Consider the following 16,150-nt stretch of genomic DNA (forward strand, 5'->3'; position numbering starts at 1 on the left):
GGCCCAGAAAGGGAAAATGTGAAGGAGGTGTCCACAGTCATTTCTCCCAAAGAAAGGCCATAGCATCTGGGCATTTAATGCTAAAATAAAGCCCAAAGACAGAGTAGAATGGACTGGGTCACTTCTATTGTTCCAGAGCCCGGGTGGAACGGCCCTGTTTTGTTTCAGTACCACTGACCCTTGCAACTTATTGTGCCGCTCTGTCACGGAAAAGTGTGGAGTGAAAAAAAATTCCAGCGATGACAGAGGACTTCTTTTGAGGAATTTTCTTTGCCATGCTTTCCCCTCCTTTCCTGTTTTGTTTGCACTTTTTTCCCCCCCGTGGCAAGTATTGCACACTGTCAGTAAATAAAGGGAGGATGAAAAAAAGGTTGTAAAAAGCGTACCGATTCTTCATGTCCGGAGGGATGTTTAATTAAAGGCAAGTGTTTATTTTTTGCTGTGGAACAACAGTCGCTATCATTGCTGAGCACAAATATAGCAATTAACTTCAATTTTCTGCATTTATTTTGACATCAAAGAGCTGATAGAATCATTGAGGAAATAAAGCAATTAGGGTCAGCAGAAATCTCAATGGTCTTTGGACACAGCAGTGTGCCTAGTTTGCTTGAATGACTGAATCAGATGCGTGCGGTAGCTTTCTTTTCTTGCTAAAGAGCAATTAGTGGTAATTCTTTATTTAAACTGTTTGTATACAAAACCTTTCATCCTTTTATCCGCTTTTATGTGCAGCGGGATGTGGCTTTGGGAGTTTTCTGTTCCTGTGTGGTTTAATTGGAGATATGGATGTAGTCCGGGGGGGTGAGGTGTATGCTTGTAGGATCACTTATCTGAATCATCTGTGTGTGTAGTGTGGGTGGGGGGCCACGGTGTTCCCGATGCTGACATGATAAGCGCCAGACCACGCAAATGGATCACATCAAACAGGGCCTTGGCGACAGTGGACCCTGGGGAGCAGGAGGAGGCAAGACTCCTATCTAATGGTTCCTGTTCCTCCTCTGTCCCCACTGTCAGATAAGCCTGACTCGGACCTCTGTGGACTCCGACTGAAATGGGCCCAATTAGAATTTAAGGAACCAATCGGCAGACATGAATGAGCAGTGTCACCGTGTCACCAATCAGCAGCAGGAGAGTGAAAGAAAAATAGAATATTTGATAAGACATTTGTTCAGTTGATATTTGATCCCCTCAAGGGAAGGCTGGATAACATGCAGTAATGGCTCGTGGGTCACCATCTCACTTTGCAGTCTGGTAGCCTTCCATCAAGGCTAAGATTGAAACTTATGTACTGTGAAATTCTTGGGATCAGTTGTGCTCAGTAGCTTCCACTCACTGTTTGATTGTGTGGGCTCCACTACAGCAATGGTTAGACTAGTAATACCCTCTTATCTGAACTGCAAATGAAATTGAGTAGCTTTTCATCATGAAACTACACTGAAAGTGATCATGCTTAAATGTGTGCTTAAGTGGCAGATAACATCCGTAATTAAGGTGCTAAATTAAATTTCCATCTCTCTGGGCTAGTCTGAGACCACTGAAGGTAACAGTACGATCCTAATCTCCACGTTTTAGGATTCATCTCTTAGGATGTGTCTAATTTCAGGGTGTGAGGTTTCAATTTTATCATCTATCAATCGAATATGAAATACGTAACACAGTATACCTTTCAGTTAAGAAGAAATGGTCTCTCACATGTGCAGTGATGGAAGAAGTATTCACATCATTTATTTAAGAAAAAAAGTACCAATATCACTCAGTAAACACACTCTACTAAAAGTCCTACATTCAAAATCCTAGAGTAAAAGTATAGAAATATTGTCAGCATACTTATTATCAAGTTATCAAAAGTGCTTGGACGGCGCAAAAAGGGCCCTTGTGATATAGATGTATATATTTATATATAATTCTTTATCAGATTCTTAAATCGGTTTCTAAACACAGTGCAGGGTTGGGTGCTTTGATGTCGTCATTGCCTTCAATCCTGTTTAGGCAGCTCTGGTATCCTGGTCTAGATGTGTCACAGAGCCATTAACACGGGTGATGAGTCACTGTGTTGTTGAGGGTTGTGTGGTTTGAGTGTGATGTATCAGATACCCACAGTGTGGTTCCCAGAACCCTCTGCCAGTCACTGTGGCCATGCTTGTTGGCTGGCTGCTCTGCCAGGGAGGCTTACAGGCCAGAAGTGTTGAAGGGAAAGCCCGAGGGAGCCAGGGATATGAGCTGCAGTGGCCAAGTGGTAAATTCTCACCTGCTACTAAGTGAGAATTAGCGATGTGGTCGTTTTCCTTTCACACTGTGAGTCACATAACCTCAGTCCCACAACCTGCTGTTACCTTACTGTATGTCTGTGATGGTCTCACACAAATACAACTGAAAGAGTTTCTCTTGTTTAGCCTTAAGAAATAGGCCTCACTGCCCCGGTGGTAGCCCACACAGCAGCAGTGGAGCTTTTCACTCAGATGCTGTTTGTATTAGTTAGTGTTGTGCTCCTTTCTATTTCTCTTTCTGTCACAGATAACTCTCCAAGTCATCGGAGTGATTGCAGTAGCTGCCGTCATCATCCCCTGGATCCTTATTCCCGTTGTTCCCCTTCTTGCTGTCTTCCTGTTTCTGCGATGCTACTTCCTGCAGACCTCTAGAGACATCAAGCGCCTAGAGTCTACCAGTAATTTATTTTTTCTTTTTTTTTTGGTGGTGGGGTGGGCATGTCCATTTGTGGTAAGAGACAAAAGCAGACCACAGGAATGCTAATAGACCATTGAGGAAAGCCATGGTCATTAGCATAAAGGCTAAAGGTGGTGGTGGCCTATGGCTCGGCCACACGCAGTTTCCTCAAGAGACGGGAGTTCATGACATCACATACAATGGGAAAAATGCCAAGTGGGCATGACTAGGCCATTGCAGGCTTTAGTTCATCTATTTTATTCTGGGCTGAGAGCCCAAATGCACATTGGCCAACAGGTTCTATCATCTTAAAGAACAAAAGTTCTATTAAATAGCCCAGAGGAAACATTTAGGTTTTGTCTTTGGTTTTGTAAGCTTAACAAATAGCAACAAAAGACCACTCAATTGAAACCTTTCCATAAATCAAAATTCTTTTTTTCATCGGGGACATATTGAATGCTTATATGATCCAGTACATATTTCACTATTGATTACTAAATCACAGTTTCTTTGTCTTTGCCTTCTGAAGTACAATGTGACTGACTAGCTCACTTAATACAGAATGTTGAAACATAGAAGCAGTAATAAAAGCAGGATATATAAAAGAAAAGAATAGAATAAGGAATGCATTTGTGTTGAAAAATGTCTTTTTTATATGTATGGAAAGCTGATTTTACAGAGTCAAGGATATTTTATTTGCATTACTCAACACAGGGTTACATAACACAATGTAGTTGTAGCCCATTTGCTGCAAAAGTAAAGACATGACAAACAACAAAACAAAAACAGTAGTTTTACATTTTAAATTTACATCAGGACGAATGCAAACATCGGCAACAAAAAGATTTTCTGGGCAATATTTTGTTGACAACTTCACATTCATATTTTGGACATCAGGGAAAAATTGTCCATCAACTTTGACTATGTTTCAGCACTAAGCATCATTGATGAACAAATTTGGTGTGTGCATATATTTCTTTCAGCTCGGAGTCCCGTATTCTCCCACCTTTCTTCCTCTCTCCAAGGACTGAGCACCATCCGTGCCTTCAAGGTTCAGCAGTGGTTTCAGCAAATGTTTGATGACTATCAAGATCTTCACTCAGGTTATCAAACCCATTCAAAGCCATTCAGGCTAATGTTACATTTTTCAATATCAGTAATATTTAGGCTGTAGAGATTACATGTATTATATAATTTGTGTGTTTTTGTTAACAGAGGCCTGGTTTTTATTCCTGGCTACTTCTCGCTGGTTTGCTGTCCGTCTTGATGGAATTTGCTCAATATTTGTCACCATCACTGCTTTTGGCTGCCTTTACCTCAGGGATGGTATGGACTCAGACATGGTTTAGCATGTCAACATGGTTTAGCATGTTGACATGCTAAACCATGTGACACATTGTTGACATGTGAGACTTTATTAGTGAAACTATGACGATGAACCTGTATGTCTACTCTGTTTTCAGGACTGGAACCAGGTGCAGTGGGTCTGGCTTTATCTTATGCAGTGACACTTACAGGCATGTTCCAGTGGGGCGTCAGACAGAGTGCAGAGGTCGAGAACATGGTGGGGACATTTACATTTGAACACTTAACTTCAGTTTAGATTTTGAGCAGATATCACCAAACTCATTTCACGAGCGAGAGTTTTATTTACCCAAAAATTAAACAAACAATTTACTAAATATGTGACAAAGTTCTGGGCATATAAAAGAGGTAAACTAAACTTAACTCATAATGGCTGATTAGACCATTTTTGAAACAAAGGGATAACACAAAAACAAACACTACCACGTGAACTACAAATATAACAAAACAGGTGAATTAGTCTACGATTTTAGCAATCAACAATCGATTGTGGCCACTTTTTTTTTTTTTTTTTAATCCGTCTGTGATCCCCCAACTTTATGGAAGTGCTACACTACTGGAGTACTCCTATAAAACACTAATTCACTGGCTAAATATGATTCTCTTTGAGATGGTTACATTTGAAATACTAGGAGGACATGTTGTCATATTTGTTGTTTTTTGTTTGTTTGAATAACTTTACTGAAGCTGAAGTACTGCCATTTTCAATAGTTTCAAGTAATCAAGAGAGCAAAACCTTGCTTTATCTTTTGTAGATGACATCAGTGGAGAGAGTGGTTGAGTATGCAGAGCTGGAGAGTGAAGCACCCTGGGAGACGGACAAGCAGCCGCCGAATGATTGGCCCAAGGCAGGGTCCATCACTTTTGACAGAGTCAACTTCTCTTACAGTGCCGGTGATCGTTTGGTCCTAAAGAACCTGACTGTCGCCTTCACAAAAAGAGAAAAGGTTCTTGTCTTTATTACCACCTGTGCATGCTTACTGGTGTGCACAGCCCGTGACTTTGGTTGATATGCAGCTAGTGTAGAAGGCGTGATGTGATTCCTTTTTATGTGGCATTATTTTCAAATCAATTATTAAAGGGACACCATATTGTGCTGCTGAATCTTCAGGACTATACCATTTGTGATTCATGGAATACATATCATGTAATTAAGACTGTTCAAGTGGATCCATTTGTTCCCAATTTGCATTTTGAGCAACCTGACAGTGACAACTGTTTATTCACTATGAGAGGAGAGGAGAGGCCGAGGGAGATGGGCGATGGTGGAGAGAGAGAAGCAGAGGGAGATGGTTGAGGATGATTGAAATTGTGTTTAATGCAGGGGGTGTACTTTGCATGGCTATGGTTGGCCAGGGCGGCTGATTTCACAATGGATGGGTTGATAAGTGTAGAGGCCCTGGCTCTGACAGCCCCTGGGAGGGATCTCTGTCACATGCCATGGGGGTGAAAGGCTTTGTGCATCCTGACAGTTCCCCTGACACCCTTTCACAAGGAAATCTGCACCTACAGTACAAGATCCATTCACTCTGGCCCTCACTACAGTCACTTACTGTACATAATCGTATAAAAACACACAACTCACTGCAACACCACAGTTGACCTTCCTTTGTTATTATCTACACTAGGAGGATCAAGCAATTGGTTTAGTGTGTGTGTGTGTGTGTATATGTGTGTGTCCATGAGTGAGTGCACACCTCTCTGTCTGTCCAAGGCTAATCTTGCACTCTGCTGCAGAAAACTGCATAATATTTTGGGTAGGCAGTTATGGCTGCATGCTGAAGGACCTCTTGTGGTTTCTGTGACTCACACTTTCTCAAAACACCTGTTAATGCCTGTTTTATACTGCCATTGACTGCCTGCTGACTCCTCACTTACAACTCTTAACTGGCCCCTGGCCAGTAGGGGCTGCTAGTGATAACCCAGCTGAGTGCATTGCCGACCCCCAGCCGCTACACGGTGTGGTAAAACAATTTGCACACTTTATTTTTTTGGACAGTGTGTTTGGCTAACAGCTAACTGAACTACCAGTGCACATACTGCTGCCATTGCTATGTGGGCAGACAGCTTGATGAGTTTCATTTAGTTTCATTTTCTTTTGATTGTATGTCTTGCATCTTCAAGTTGATTGCCTACATACATTGCCGCTTACTTTTGACGTTGAATGAAGTGTGTTTTACAACGCTATATAGCCCATTTGTGTCTAGATGGGTGGGTTGTATTCATTTAATCACACAATACAGCAGTGGTTGTTGCAGACACACTTGGCGGTGCTCTTCACAGAGTGCACCTTTTTAGTTTGGTGAGAAATAGCTTAGTAAGGGCATATTACTCATCTCTAAGGTCAATGATGCATAGTCCTTTGCGTTTTCATTTTGTTAGGCTACAGATACAATTTAACTGCATAATATGGTTTCTTAAATGAACTTTGCTTGTCTGAAATGAGATGGAAAAGTAAAACGAGAAAAGCTTTCTTTTCTTAGTTTGATTAATGGAGGCCAAGGAAAGTGACCGATCCTTGCGGTTTCAAGTACATTGTGAGACAGTTCTTTTGAGAAAGAGACCATTATTGGTAATTTTCTTTCAAATAGCTTACTATTACCTTTGTTTATATTCACTGCCAATCAGGAATTAGTGTGAACTTATAAATGGGTGTTATACAAATATAACAAGTTACATAGCAGGGCCTTTGATCTGCTTTTTAGAAAAATCTGTTCATTCAGCCATCAGTGTGTTTGATTTTTTCCCCTTATCCTAAGACATATCCTTATGTATCCACATGCTAAAAATGGGCGTGCAAAGCACCAAAGGGCAGAAGTGACCCCTTATTCCTGGCTCCCACGTGTGCGACGGGTTCTCTCACGAATGTACAGTTTTTTGACTCGTTTTGACTTGTGTAGCCAGAGGAGGAGGGAGGAGGCTCTTCCTGGTGCCCATCCCTGTGATATGAGAGGACACGAAGCAAGCCCAGTTGGAATTTATGGTATAATACCTTGATTATCTTGATTATGGAGAGCAAAGTGCAGCTGAAAATATTTCTTTGAATAGCAATTTTCAAAACAAAGATACATGGAGCTTTACAGACAGGAGAAGAAACTCAACATACTGAATACATCTACTGAATACAAGTAGTAGATTAGACAGTGACCCAGTGCTTGCTGACTAGCACAGAGGTGATTTCGGCTGGGAAAGGATGACCCAATGTGTGTAGCTCCTATTCAACAGCCCCATTTGTGATTCAGTGGTTGCAGCAATGTTTTCTCTTACGTCCTCTTTGAAAAAGTCTAAAAGCCTTTGTCCATAATCTCACCCCTGTAACCACCTGGGTGAAACGCATATGTCTTGGTCCTGAGAGGTTTATGTGTCTAGGATATTTTGGCACTGTGGTGAAGCCTTTTCAATGCATGCTTCCACAGTACCCCATTTCTGTTTAACTTGGAGGATGCTTATTCTGTGAGCTGCTCTCTGTGCACTCTTTGCTGCAGCCTCTGCAGAAGAGAGCTCTGTCGTATTGTACTCTCAGTAAATGTGTCTGTGACTACTCTTGACATGAGGTCACAAGGGCTTTTGGGAAAGTTTTTTTTCTGATCTGAAATGCTTCTTACAAAGGCCAGGTAAAGGCATCTAGTTGTGCATTCCTGCATCCCTCTCGTGATAATCACCTGTGTTTCCTTGAGGATTGTTTCAGCCAACTGCACAACCCTTAGCTTTTTGTCAATTAACATAGCTTTTCTGTTTGTTTTTTTATCTTGGTTTAAAGAAAAAGTACACCCAAGTGGTTGTGCTTGTAGATATACAGTATGCGCCACATTTAGACAAACCCCATCATCTACGTCATTAACATCCTGGATCATTGAGGTTGGTCCTTCCTACAGCCTTGTGATGTCAACGTTGTCACCATTTCCATTTGGTTCTTGGTTGCGTTTTGGTCTTTGCCGTGGGGTTTACTCAGTAGTTAGCCAAAAACAGTTTGATCTAGACTGGTCATAGTCTGTGTGAATGGCATGATTTGGGTATGCAACAGTGAGCCACTGGCTAGACCTTCAGGTATTCACACCACAGTAATGGCAGGGGGACCCTGCTTTCCCACTAGACACACTGGATGAAGTTAACTTCATCTAGTACGCTTATCAGGTACAAATTTGAATTTGTTCAATACTTGACATGTGACCAAATACCTTTAGCCTAGCTATGTTGTGTTTTGTGGGAATTAGCAAATATTAGCATGCTAAGATGCTGAAATACGACTCAGCCTGTTAACGTCATTGTGAGCATGTTAGCATACTGACGTTAGCATTAAGCTCAAAGCACTGCTGTACCTAGATAGATAGATAGATAGATAGATAGATAGATAGATACTAACTTTATTGATCCCGCGAGGGGAAATTATTTTGTTACAAGCAGCAATAGGTTACAGAGCAGCAATAGGTCACAGGTAAAAAATCTTATTATATATAAAGAAAAAAAGAAAAAGAAAAATACAAGAAAAATACACGTCAGAAAAAAAAAAAAAAAAGAAAAAGAAAAATACACGTCACAATATATACAATTATAATATAGTAAAGATGTTATATAAAAAATGCACACTATATACACAGTGAATAGAACAGAATAATATTAAATCAACTATATACAGCCTCACAAGAGCTGCTAACATGGCAGTAGACTCTTAGGTAGTGTTCAAACCGAAATCAGCCATGCATTAAAACACGGCAAAGGGCTGCGTTGGTGGGGGTTGGCGCATGCTGGTGAGGGCAAATTGCTTCAGATACAGTTAAGACATGAAATACGATCTCGGAAACAAACAATTTTTTTATTTAATCTTCTCATATGCAAAAAAGATCCTGTTCAGCGGCTTGTAGTACTCACAGAAAGGACTCTAAAGTTTTTACAATGACAACACTGTTGTCTTTCATAACAACAACTTTGTGGTAAACTGTTGACATACTGTGTACCTGGGACAAAGTCATTCACTAGGAATGTGTGCTTGCAGGTTTCTGTTTGGCCGACACACCGTCTTGCTGGATGATGTCACTGTGGCAATAGTTGAACCAAGTTCAGGCCTCATACAAAGGAATGAGAGGGCTTCATTTTTTCATGCAGGGCTACGCTCACTGAACATAGCCTTTGTCTGACGTCCTGATTGGTTGGCTTGTACAGTACATGATATACACAGATCCAAATAGATGAGTGGTTAAGCCTATGAAACCTATAGAGCCTTGTTTAATGGTTTCACCAGTTATCATAGAACTGGAGTTATAGGGAGTAGCTAAAAGTTCCCAACCTACAGACGTTGGCATATGTAATGCATGACACTATTGTACTATGAAATGAGCACTTTTATAAAATATAGAACACCTTAAAATAGCTGCCTTGAATCATAAACATGCAAAAGGTCCAAAACAAAATGATACTGATGGCACCTAGATGGGTTCACCTAATGTCATGTGAATAAACTTAAAAATGATACAAACAAGATACAAGAATATTTTTAGTTTTGCAATGTGACTAATAAATGTTCAACAGAGGCTTCAATCATTCTTGTTTTAAATGTCTAGCATTTTCTACACTGTATATCAAAAAAGTGATTTGTTATACCTGCTTGTTTTAGAATATTATGTTTTCCATTGATATCTTTTAATATCCACACAATACAAGGGTCTCTATTGTACTTAGCCATATGAGATGTTCCTCTGTGACATGAAACAATAAGCATAAGTATGATTAATAACCCTTTTTTTCTGTGAATTTGTGGAATTTTTTACAGATATAAAGATAGCTCTGATTTTTCCAATGTAGGTTGGCATCGTTGGACGCACTGGTGCTGGTAAAAGCTCCCTGATCTCTGCCTTGTTCCGGCTGGCAGAACCTGAGGGAAGAATAATGATTGATGGTTTTCTGACTTCTGAGATTGGTCTGCACACCCTCCGCCAGAAAATGTCCATCATCCCACAGGTGCGCTTTTTAATTTGCCCTCGGTCTCATCTGTTCTGTCTTGACATAAAACTGTATACTAATGGGTGACTCATAATGAAATATTAGACATAATCATTTATTATAACCTACGTACCAAAGTCCAACTTTCAGCATAATGTTATGTTGTGTTTAATGTCTTTGTCCTTTTCTCAAACTGCTGGACCTTCACTTTGACTTCTTCTCTACTTCTTTTGATTCCTCATGATTGAGAATTGTCTGAAATGTCAGATAAACACTGGTAACAGACACTTTCATGTTTTGGCCCCTTTTTTTTATATGCCTGGCTTTTAAAAAGCTAAAACAAGTGAGGAAATTTACAGTCGTCTCTCAGGGGATTTCTGAAAGTGAGACAAACGGATGCCTTGAGACAGTTTAACTTTATTTCCGCTTCTTGAAACTGATACGGCATTAAGAAAATGCCAGCCTGCGGGTGAGTGTCAGCAGAGTGGAGGGAGGGGAGAAGACTCCCACGGCCTGTACTGTGAAGAGAGCAGTTCCCCATCCCTGACAGAGGATTAGCCCTCTACCCCCCAAACATGGGAAAGCTGCTTAGAAGAAGTCTCCCCCATCCTCACAGTCAGAGTCCCCTTGTACACCGTCACTTAGCCCAAGTCTCAAACATTTCGAGGGTGCAGCCAAGATGCCCAAAAACAGTTTCATTAATGCTTTTCAGTGGATTTGATAGGTTTCTGGCATTGCTACTACTTCAGATAAAGTTTTACTTCCTCGTCCAAAGTAGTTTGAGATGGATGTGATGTGTGTTTGATGTGATTTTGTTTACTCTTTCTGTCTCTCCTGGGAGAGAAGTGGCAGGTTACCAGTCAGAACTTTAACTGCATGCCCATCTGCATCACATACTGACTGTATTGCATTTTCATGATATGAATTCCTACTAGTAGAGTTTCTCTGTATCATGCTCTTAGTTTTACAAACTTGTATAGACCAAGATTTACACAAATCTATCTGAAAGCCTTTTTGTTCTCCTCTGAGACATCAGAGATGAAATGATAGTCAGTCAACCTTTAAAATGGAAAAAGAATCTTGATGTAAATTGCTAGGTGCGTTACCTTCTCATGTGGCATTTTGAGTGTGATATGTATACTATACATTGCCAGTGAGGAGTTTCATTATTTGCCACCCACAGATTTGATTATGATAGGCATTTATTAGCATATTGCGTTAAAAAGGATCTAGTTCAGTTTCTATTGAATTCTCAGGAATGACTTAGAAAAAATGATTTTTGTGGCAAACATAGAGCTTAGAATTGGTGGAGCACATAATCGTTCTATGGAAAGCTGTGCTTGAAAGCAGTTTTTCCGACCGAACATTGAATCCTCAATTAACGTGTGTCACAAAACTAGTTTGAATTGGGACTTCAGTTGGCTTTATGACAAGGCGATATTTTGGTGACAGAAGGAAAAGCTCATTGGAAGTAAAGAGGTGTAACATTTTCTAAGGCACAGGTAGCAAGCATGAAAGTCCTGCAAGCTTTACTTTTTCTGGATGAAATTTGAGCAGTTACTCCTGAGTTTTCTGACCTACACGTTTGTTGAGACTTGAATTTGTATTTGAGAGGTGTGTGCTGCATACATCTGTGTGCCTACATACCTGAGTTTATGCTTAATATAGACTGCTGACCTGTAAATGAGCAGAGATGAAAGTGTGATAGTGAGTCACATTCGCACTAGAAGTACTGTAACGCAGGACACTCAGCCTTTCACACCCATTGTGTACTTTTCTCTCACTCCTGGTCTAATCTCAAATTTGCCAGATAAACAATTCCTATCTTGATTTGATGTCAGATTCATTTGTTGACTAAACTGAAGTCATCACATTGCCGTAACTGTTGAGGATACAGGTGAAGTCTATCAGTTTTTCTTATGGGCATTTGTTTGCTGCTACGCGTCACCTCTATTCCTGTGATAGATTCTGCCACATCTCTTTAAAACTTTTTTCAAATTGTCATTATAACCATTTAAGTGTCATAAATTCGGTGTTATGTTTCAAAGGAAAGCGCAGCCGTATTTGTTCACTGATGGGGGGAAAAAAAAGCCGTATGAAACGCTTATCTACAGCAGCTCTGTACCATGAGAGGCAGGACGGTCTCTGTATGACGACCTGTGAGAGTCCTAGAAGGGGTTCAGTAAATCACTTCGGCACTGGATCAGCATTTATGAATAAATATCTGACCTGACACAAGGAGATGCCGGCTTGCTCCTGCTTATCAGGTTTACCACAAACAGAGTGGCATGTTGGAACAATGCCTGTGGACTCGTGGGCTCGTTCATCAGCTCTGTAATAGAGAGCTTTATTTACTCTCTTAAAGATGACTGTCGATGAAAACTGATACAGGTGTGTGCGGCTCAACATAAATACATATCTTGGACATCCTAGCTGTCTGAGATCTGAGGCTGTCCTTTTATGAGGATGTGATAACCCCTTGTGACAAATGCTTGTGCAGTAAAGCTGTTACTTTTGGCAGACAATTTGAGATTATCATTTCTAATACAGCTACTGTATGAAGGTCTTTGTATGGTAACAGTGACTAGATGGCACTTTTTCTGCCATATTATATATTCAGACAATGTCGCACAGTTATTGTCCACCAATGCCAGTGCACAAGTGCTGGTTTTCCAAGTAAAAAGATCAACTTATTGAAGCATATTTGGGGATCATTGAATAGAACTCCTGAGTGTAGCAAGTCCTTTGTGAACATCTTCCCCTCAAACATTGCCTAGCGGCGCTCTATAAAGCTTGTCTTAACCCTTTCATACATCTTCCCCCTTGTCATTATCTTAACTGGCCACGGCCTTCTCTTTCTATATCCATCTATCCACAGGACCCAGTTCTCTTCACGGGCACCATGAGGAAGAATCTGGACCCTTTCAGGCTGCACACAGATGAGGACCTGTGGAATGCACTCCAAGAGGTACTCCAGCGTGGCTCTGAATGATTCCCCCTCGCCGGCCCAGGGGGGGATCCCTCTGTCCCGCTGTACAATGCTGCCATTCAGCCTCCCTGCTCGCCACAAGTCATGGGGGGAAATCCCATTAGGGCCATGGGGCCCAGCTCAATGTGCGGCTTGTAACTGGGAACCATTGAAAATGCTGGGGGAGATGTGTTTGGGCAGTCAGGCCAACCAGGATGAAGGCTCCCCCCACAGTGAAGGGCTTCAGCTCCTGGTCCTGCCTCTGAATGGGTTTGGTGGCCTGGATTAAAGCTAGAGGCTGGCCACAAGAGAGCACTGGCCAAGGTCATCAGTGGACCTGGCCCTGCATTGTGCCAGGCGGTTAATGGGTGTGTTTGGATAGCTCTTTAAAGACATCCCCACAGGAAGCCTTTATGAAGGGGTAATGAAGGGTCGGGGCTCTGCTCTCCTTCTCTGCAGGTGCAGATGAAGGCCGTAGTGGAGGACCTGCCCAATAAGCTGGAGACGGTGCTGACTGAGTCTGGCTCTAACATCAGCGTGGGCCAAAGGCAACTGGTGTGTCTGGCCAGGGCCATCCTCCGGAAAAACCGCATCCTCATCATTGATGAGGCCACAGCCAATGTGGACCCAAGGTCAGGTGACACTTGAGTCTACAAGTAAAACATTTAACATCAATGTCAGGGAGGAAGGAAACATAAACTCTTTTGCACTTGTAGCTGTACTGTAAACTAGTGCTACTCCAGATGGTTTTTTTTTGAGCTGGGTTTAATAAAACTGTAGCACCACTGTTGTTATACAAACCGAACCTATTCCTAAAATGTTCAAACATATCTGTAAATAAATCAGTAGCACATACTGTGAGTGAAATGGTTATGAAGAGATGCACAAATTTAACACTCATCAACTATAATGCATGCCGTTTGATGGGAAACTGAGGCTGTAAAAGGATTACATTTTTTGATTGGAGCATTAGAGCAGACGAATTGCAGTTGGCTGATCATTAGCCAGCTACACACTGGGGTGGATTGATCGGAGCCTTCCTGCAGTAAACAAATAATCAATAATCAAAAACAAACAAAACCAAAAGTAAACAATTACACTATAAGTATGACTGATAAAACAAAATATGACATGGAATTGGTTTGGAATCAAATCACAATATTAAAAAAACCCTACAATAAACGTCAAAATAAACTATTTTTCTTAATGTAAGGAGCTCTGCTATCCTTTGTTGTTTTTACCTACTACTGCACATACCTCGCTGCTGATGTGCCATTGTTCAGTGTTAAGTAAAACTCCCTGCCCAAGGGTCTATAGGAAGCGGGCTTTTTGTGCTGAGGTGTTGTGTTCCCTGCTCCTTTAGAACTGATGGCCTCATCCAGCAGACTATCCGGGACAAGTTTCAAGAGTGTACAGTCCTCACCATTGCTCACAGGCTCAATACTATCATTGACTGTGACAGAATACTGGTAAGTAGGAGTCCAGTACCTTTCCATTGTCCAGCACTTCAGTCAGTATTTTAAATGAGATCACCACCTTTCTGGAATCAGTTAGTTAACAGACAGAAAAAATGACCAGCTAGAAGTTCAGAGCTTTCAGCCCTAATTATTTGTGAAATCCTTTCACAAACTTGTTCTATCTTATCAACTATTATACATTGAGCTCCCATTGTGTACAGAATATGGTAGAACGGGAATTAGACCACAAGAACATACACCTCATATGCACTCCCACTGCTGTACTGCCGAGTCAAACTCACCTGAGATTTAGAGCTAACAAACACCTCTTCCTTTCTTTTCAAGGAGCCTACTGCACTATCTTTAGAGATGCAATTCACTTCCTGTATATTGCAACAGCTGGGCTGATTTCTTGCTCACAGCTTTCCCTCTCATTGAGCCTTTTCTCGGGCCACTTGATCTTTGGCCCTTTCCTGCTACTGCCTGCAGAGGTGCCAATTAGTGCCATTTGTGGCAACATTTGTTGAGCATCTGTGGAGGACTGGGCACGACCTGGTGGCTGCTCGGTCACTGAAGGGGTTGCTGAGAAAAGCCAAATATCACACAGCGGGGTCTGTTTCACACCTACACTTGTGTTAAATGCCCCCAGATTGTAGTGCCTTCCAGGAGAACAAAATTGGAGCCCACCTGAATTGCCTTGTCCAAATCTTAAGCTGTGCCATATTTAGACGCAGAATGCTTTCCAAGATCCAAACTCCATCTCTTAGTATCTTGTCGACTATAACAGCTGCTGCAAACGTCTCCCTTAAACACTCCCTGAAACTGGGCTTTAGCGATAACACACTGCTCATCATTGCTCTAAGGGGATCGAGCTTGTTAAAATTTGTCTATAATATAATTGTAGTCTTTTTCAAATTGCTTGAATTGGCACTATTCTTTGTGTGGTTTATACGGCATGTGATGACACAGAAATGATGGTAATTTTCTAGAGTGCCTGAAAGGTGTGATTGTTGGATTTGACTGAGGACCACCCCTGAGCCGCTGAAATGCCAGGATAAATACATGGATAAATCACTGATCTTCAGTCTGTCGGAGTCAGCGTACTAGACTTTCACACTGCTAACAGGCTAAGCTTATTGTCCGTGGCCCTGTCGAGCACAAACAGGCACCGGTGTTTGTCGCGGCATGAGTCACATAAAATGGATGGTTCCAGTGTGCAGAGAACTAGTGTTTCCCCATTCATCTTGCCCTGTCTGCATGCAACACTCAGCAGTGAAACAGCTGAAATGTCAGTTTTCCCCAAAGTAAAGTATACAGGCAGTGACACACACTCACACCCAGCATTGTATGTGTGATTGCAGGTTCTGGATGCCGGCAGGATCCAGGAGTATGACGAGCCATATGTGCTGCTCCAGAACGAGGAAGGGCTCTTTTACCAGATGGTCCAACAGACAGGCAGAGCCGAGGCCGCCTCACTGCTGCACACAGCCAAACAGGTAACCACACCCATCTTTGTCCCAGGATGTGGCTGTCACTAAATAAAGTCCAGCCAGGGCACACTAATCCCAGACTCTCCCTCTAACTCCAGACTTCATTGCTCACCTCCAAAATGATACAGTTAAGCAAGAGAAGATGTGCATTACCCTGACAATGCAAAGACACTTGATTACCATTTTAATTTAAAGTGCCTACTTGGAGCATTGCAACGCCATAACATTAATTTCGAGAGAGAAATTGTCCCCTTTGTAGATTCACATCC

General features: G+C 41.7%; 1 protein-coding gene across 1 annotated transcript in view; it reads left to right on the forward strand.

Annotated features, from left to right (window-relative positions):
• Window positions 1–16,150, forward strand: part of LOC137890953 (ATP-binding cassette sub-family C member 4-like) — a 36,608-nt gene that overhangs the window by 18,473 nt on the left and 1,985 nt on the right. The window contains exons 21-30 of the mRNA XM_068735338.1: window positions 2,515–2,665; window positions 3,648–3,767; window positions 3,880–3,990; window positions 4,128–4,228; window positions 4,785–4,976; window positions 9,829–9,984; window positions 12,845–12,934; window positions 13,394–13,566; window positions 14,298–14,403; window positions 15,753–15,887. Of these exons, the coding sequence (XP_068591439.1) occupies window positions 2,515–2,665; window positions 3,648–3,767; window positions 3,880–3,990; window positions 4,128–4,228; window positions 4,785–4,976; window positions 9,829–9,984; window positions 12,845–12,934; window positions 13,394–13,566; window positions 14,298–14,403; window positions 15,753–15,887 (1,335 nt within the window). The remainder of the gene's footprint in view (window positions 1–2,514; window positions 2,666–3,647; window positions 3,768–3,879; window positions 3,991–4,127; window positions 4,229–4,784; window positions 4,977–9,828; window positions 9,985–12,844; window positions 12,935–13,393; window positions 13,567–14,297; window positions 14,404–15,752; window positions 15,888–16,150) is intronic.

The sequence above is a fragment of the Cebidichthys violaceus genome, unplaced genomic scaffold (assembly GCF_023349555.1).
Source record: "Cebidichthys violaceus isolate CVI_PGR_0920_01 unplaced genomic scaffold, fCebVio1.0.p SCAF_11, whole genome shotgun sequence".
Classification (NCBI taxonomy): domain Eukaryota; kingdom Metazoa; phylum Chordata; class Actinopteri; order Perciformes; family Stichaeidae; genus Cebidichthys; species Cebidichthys violaceus.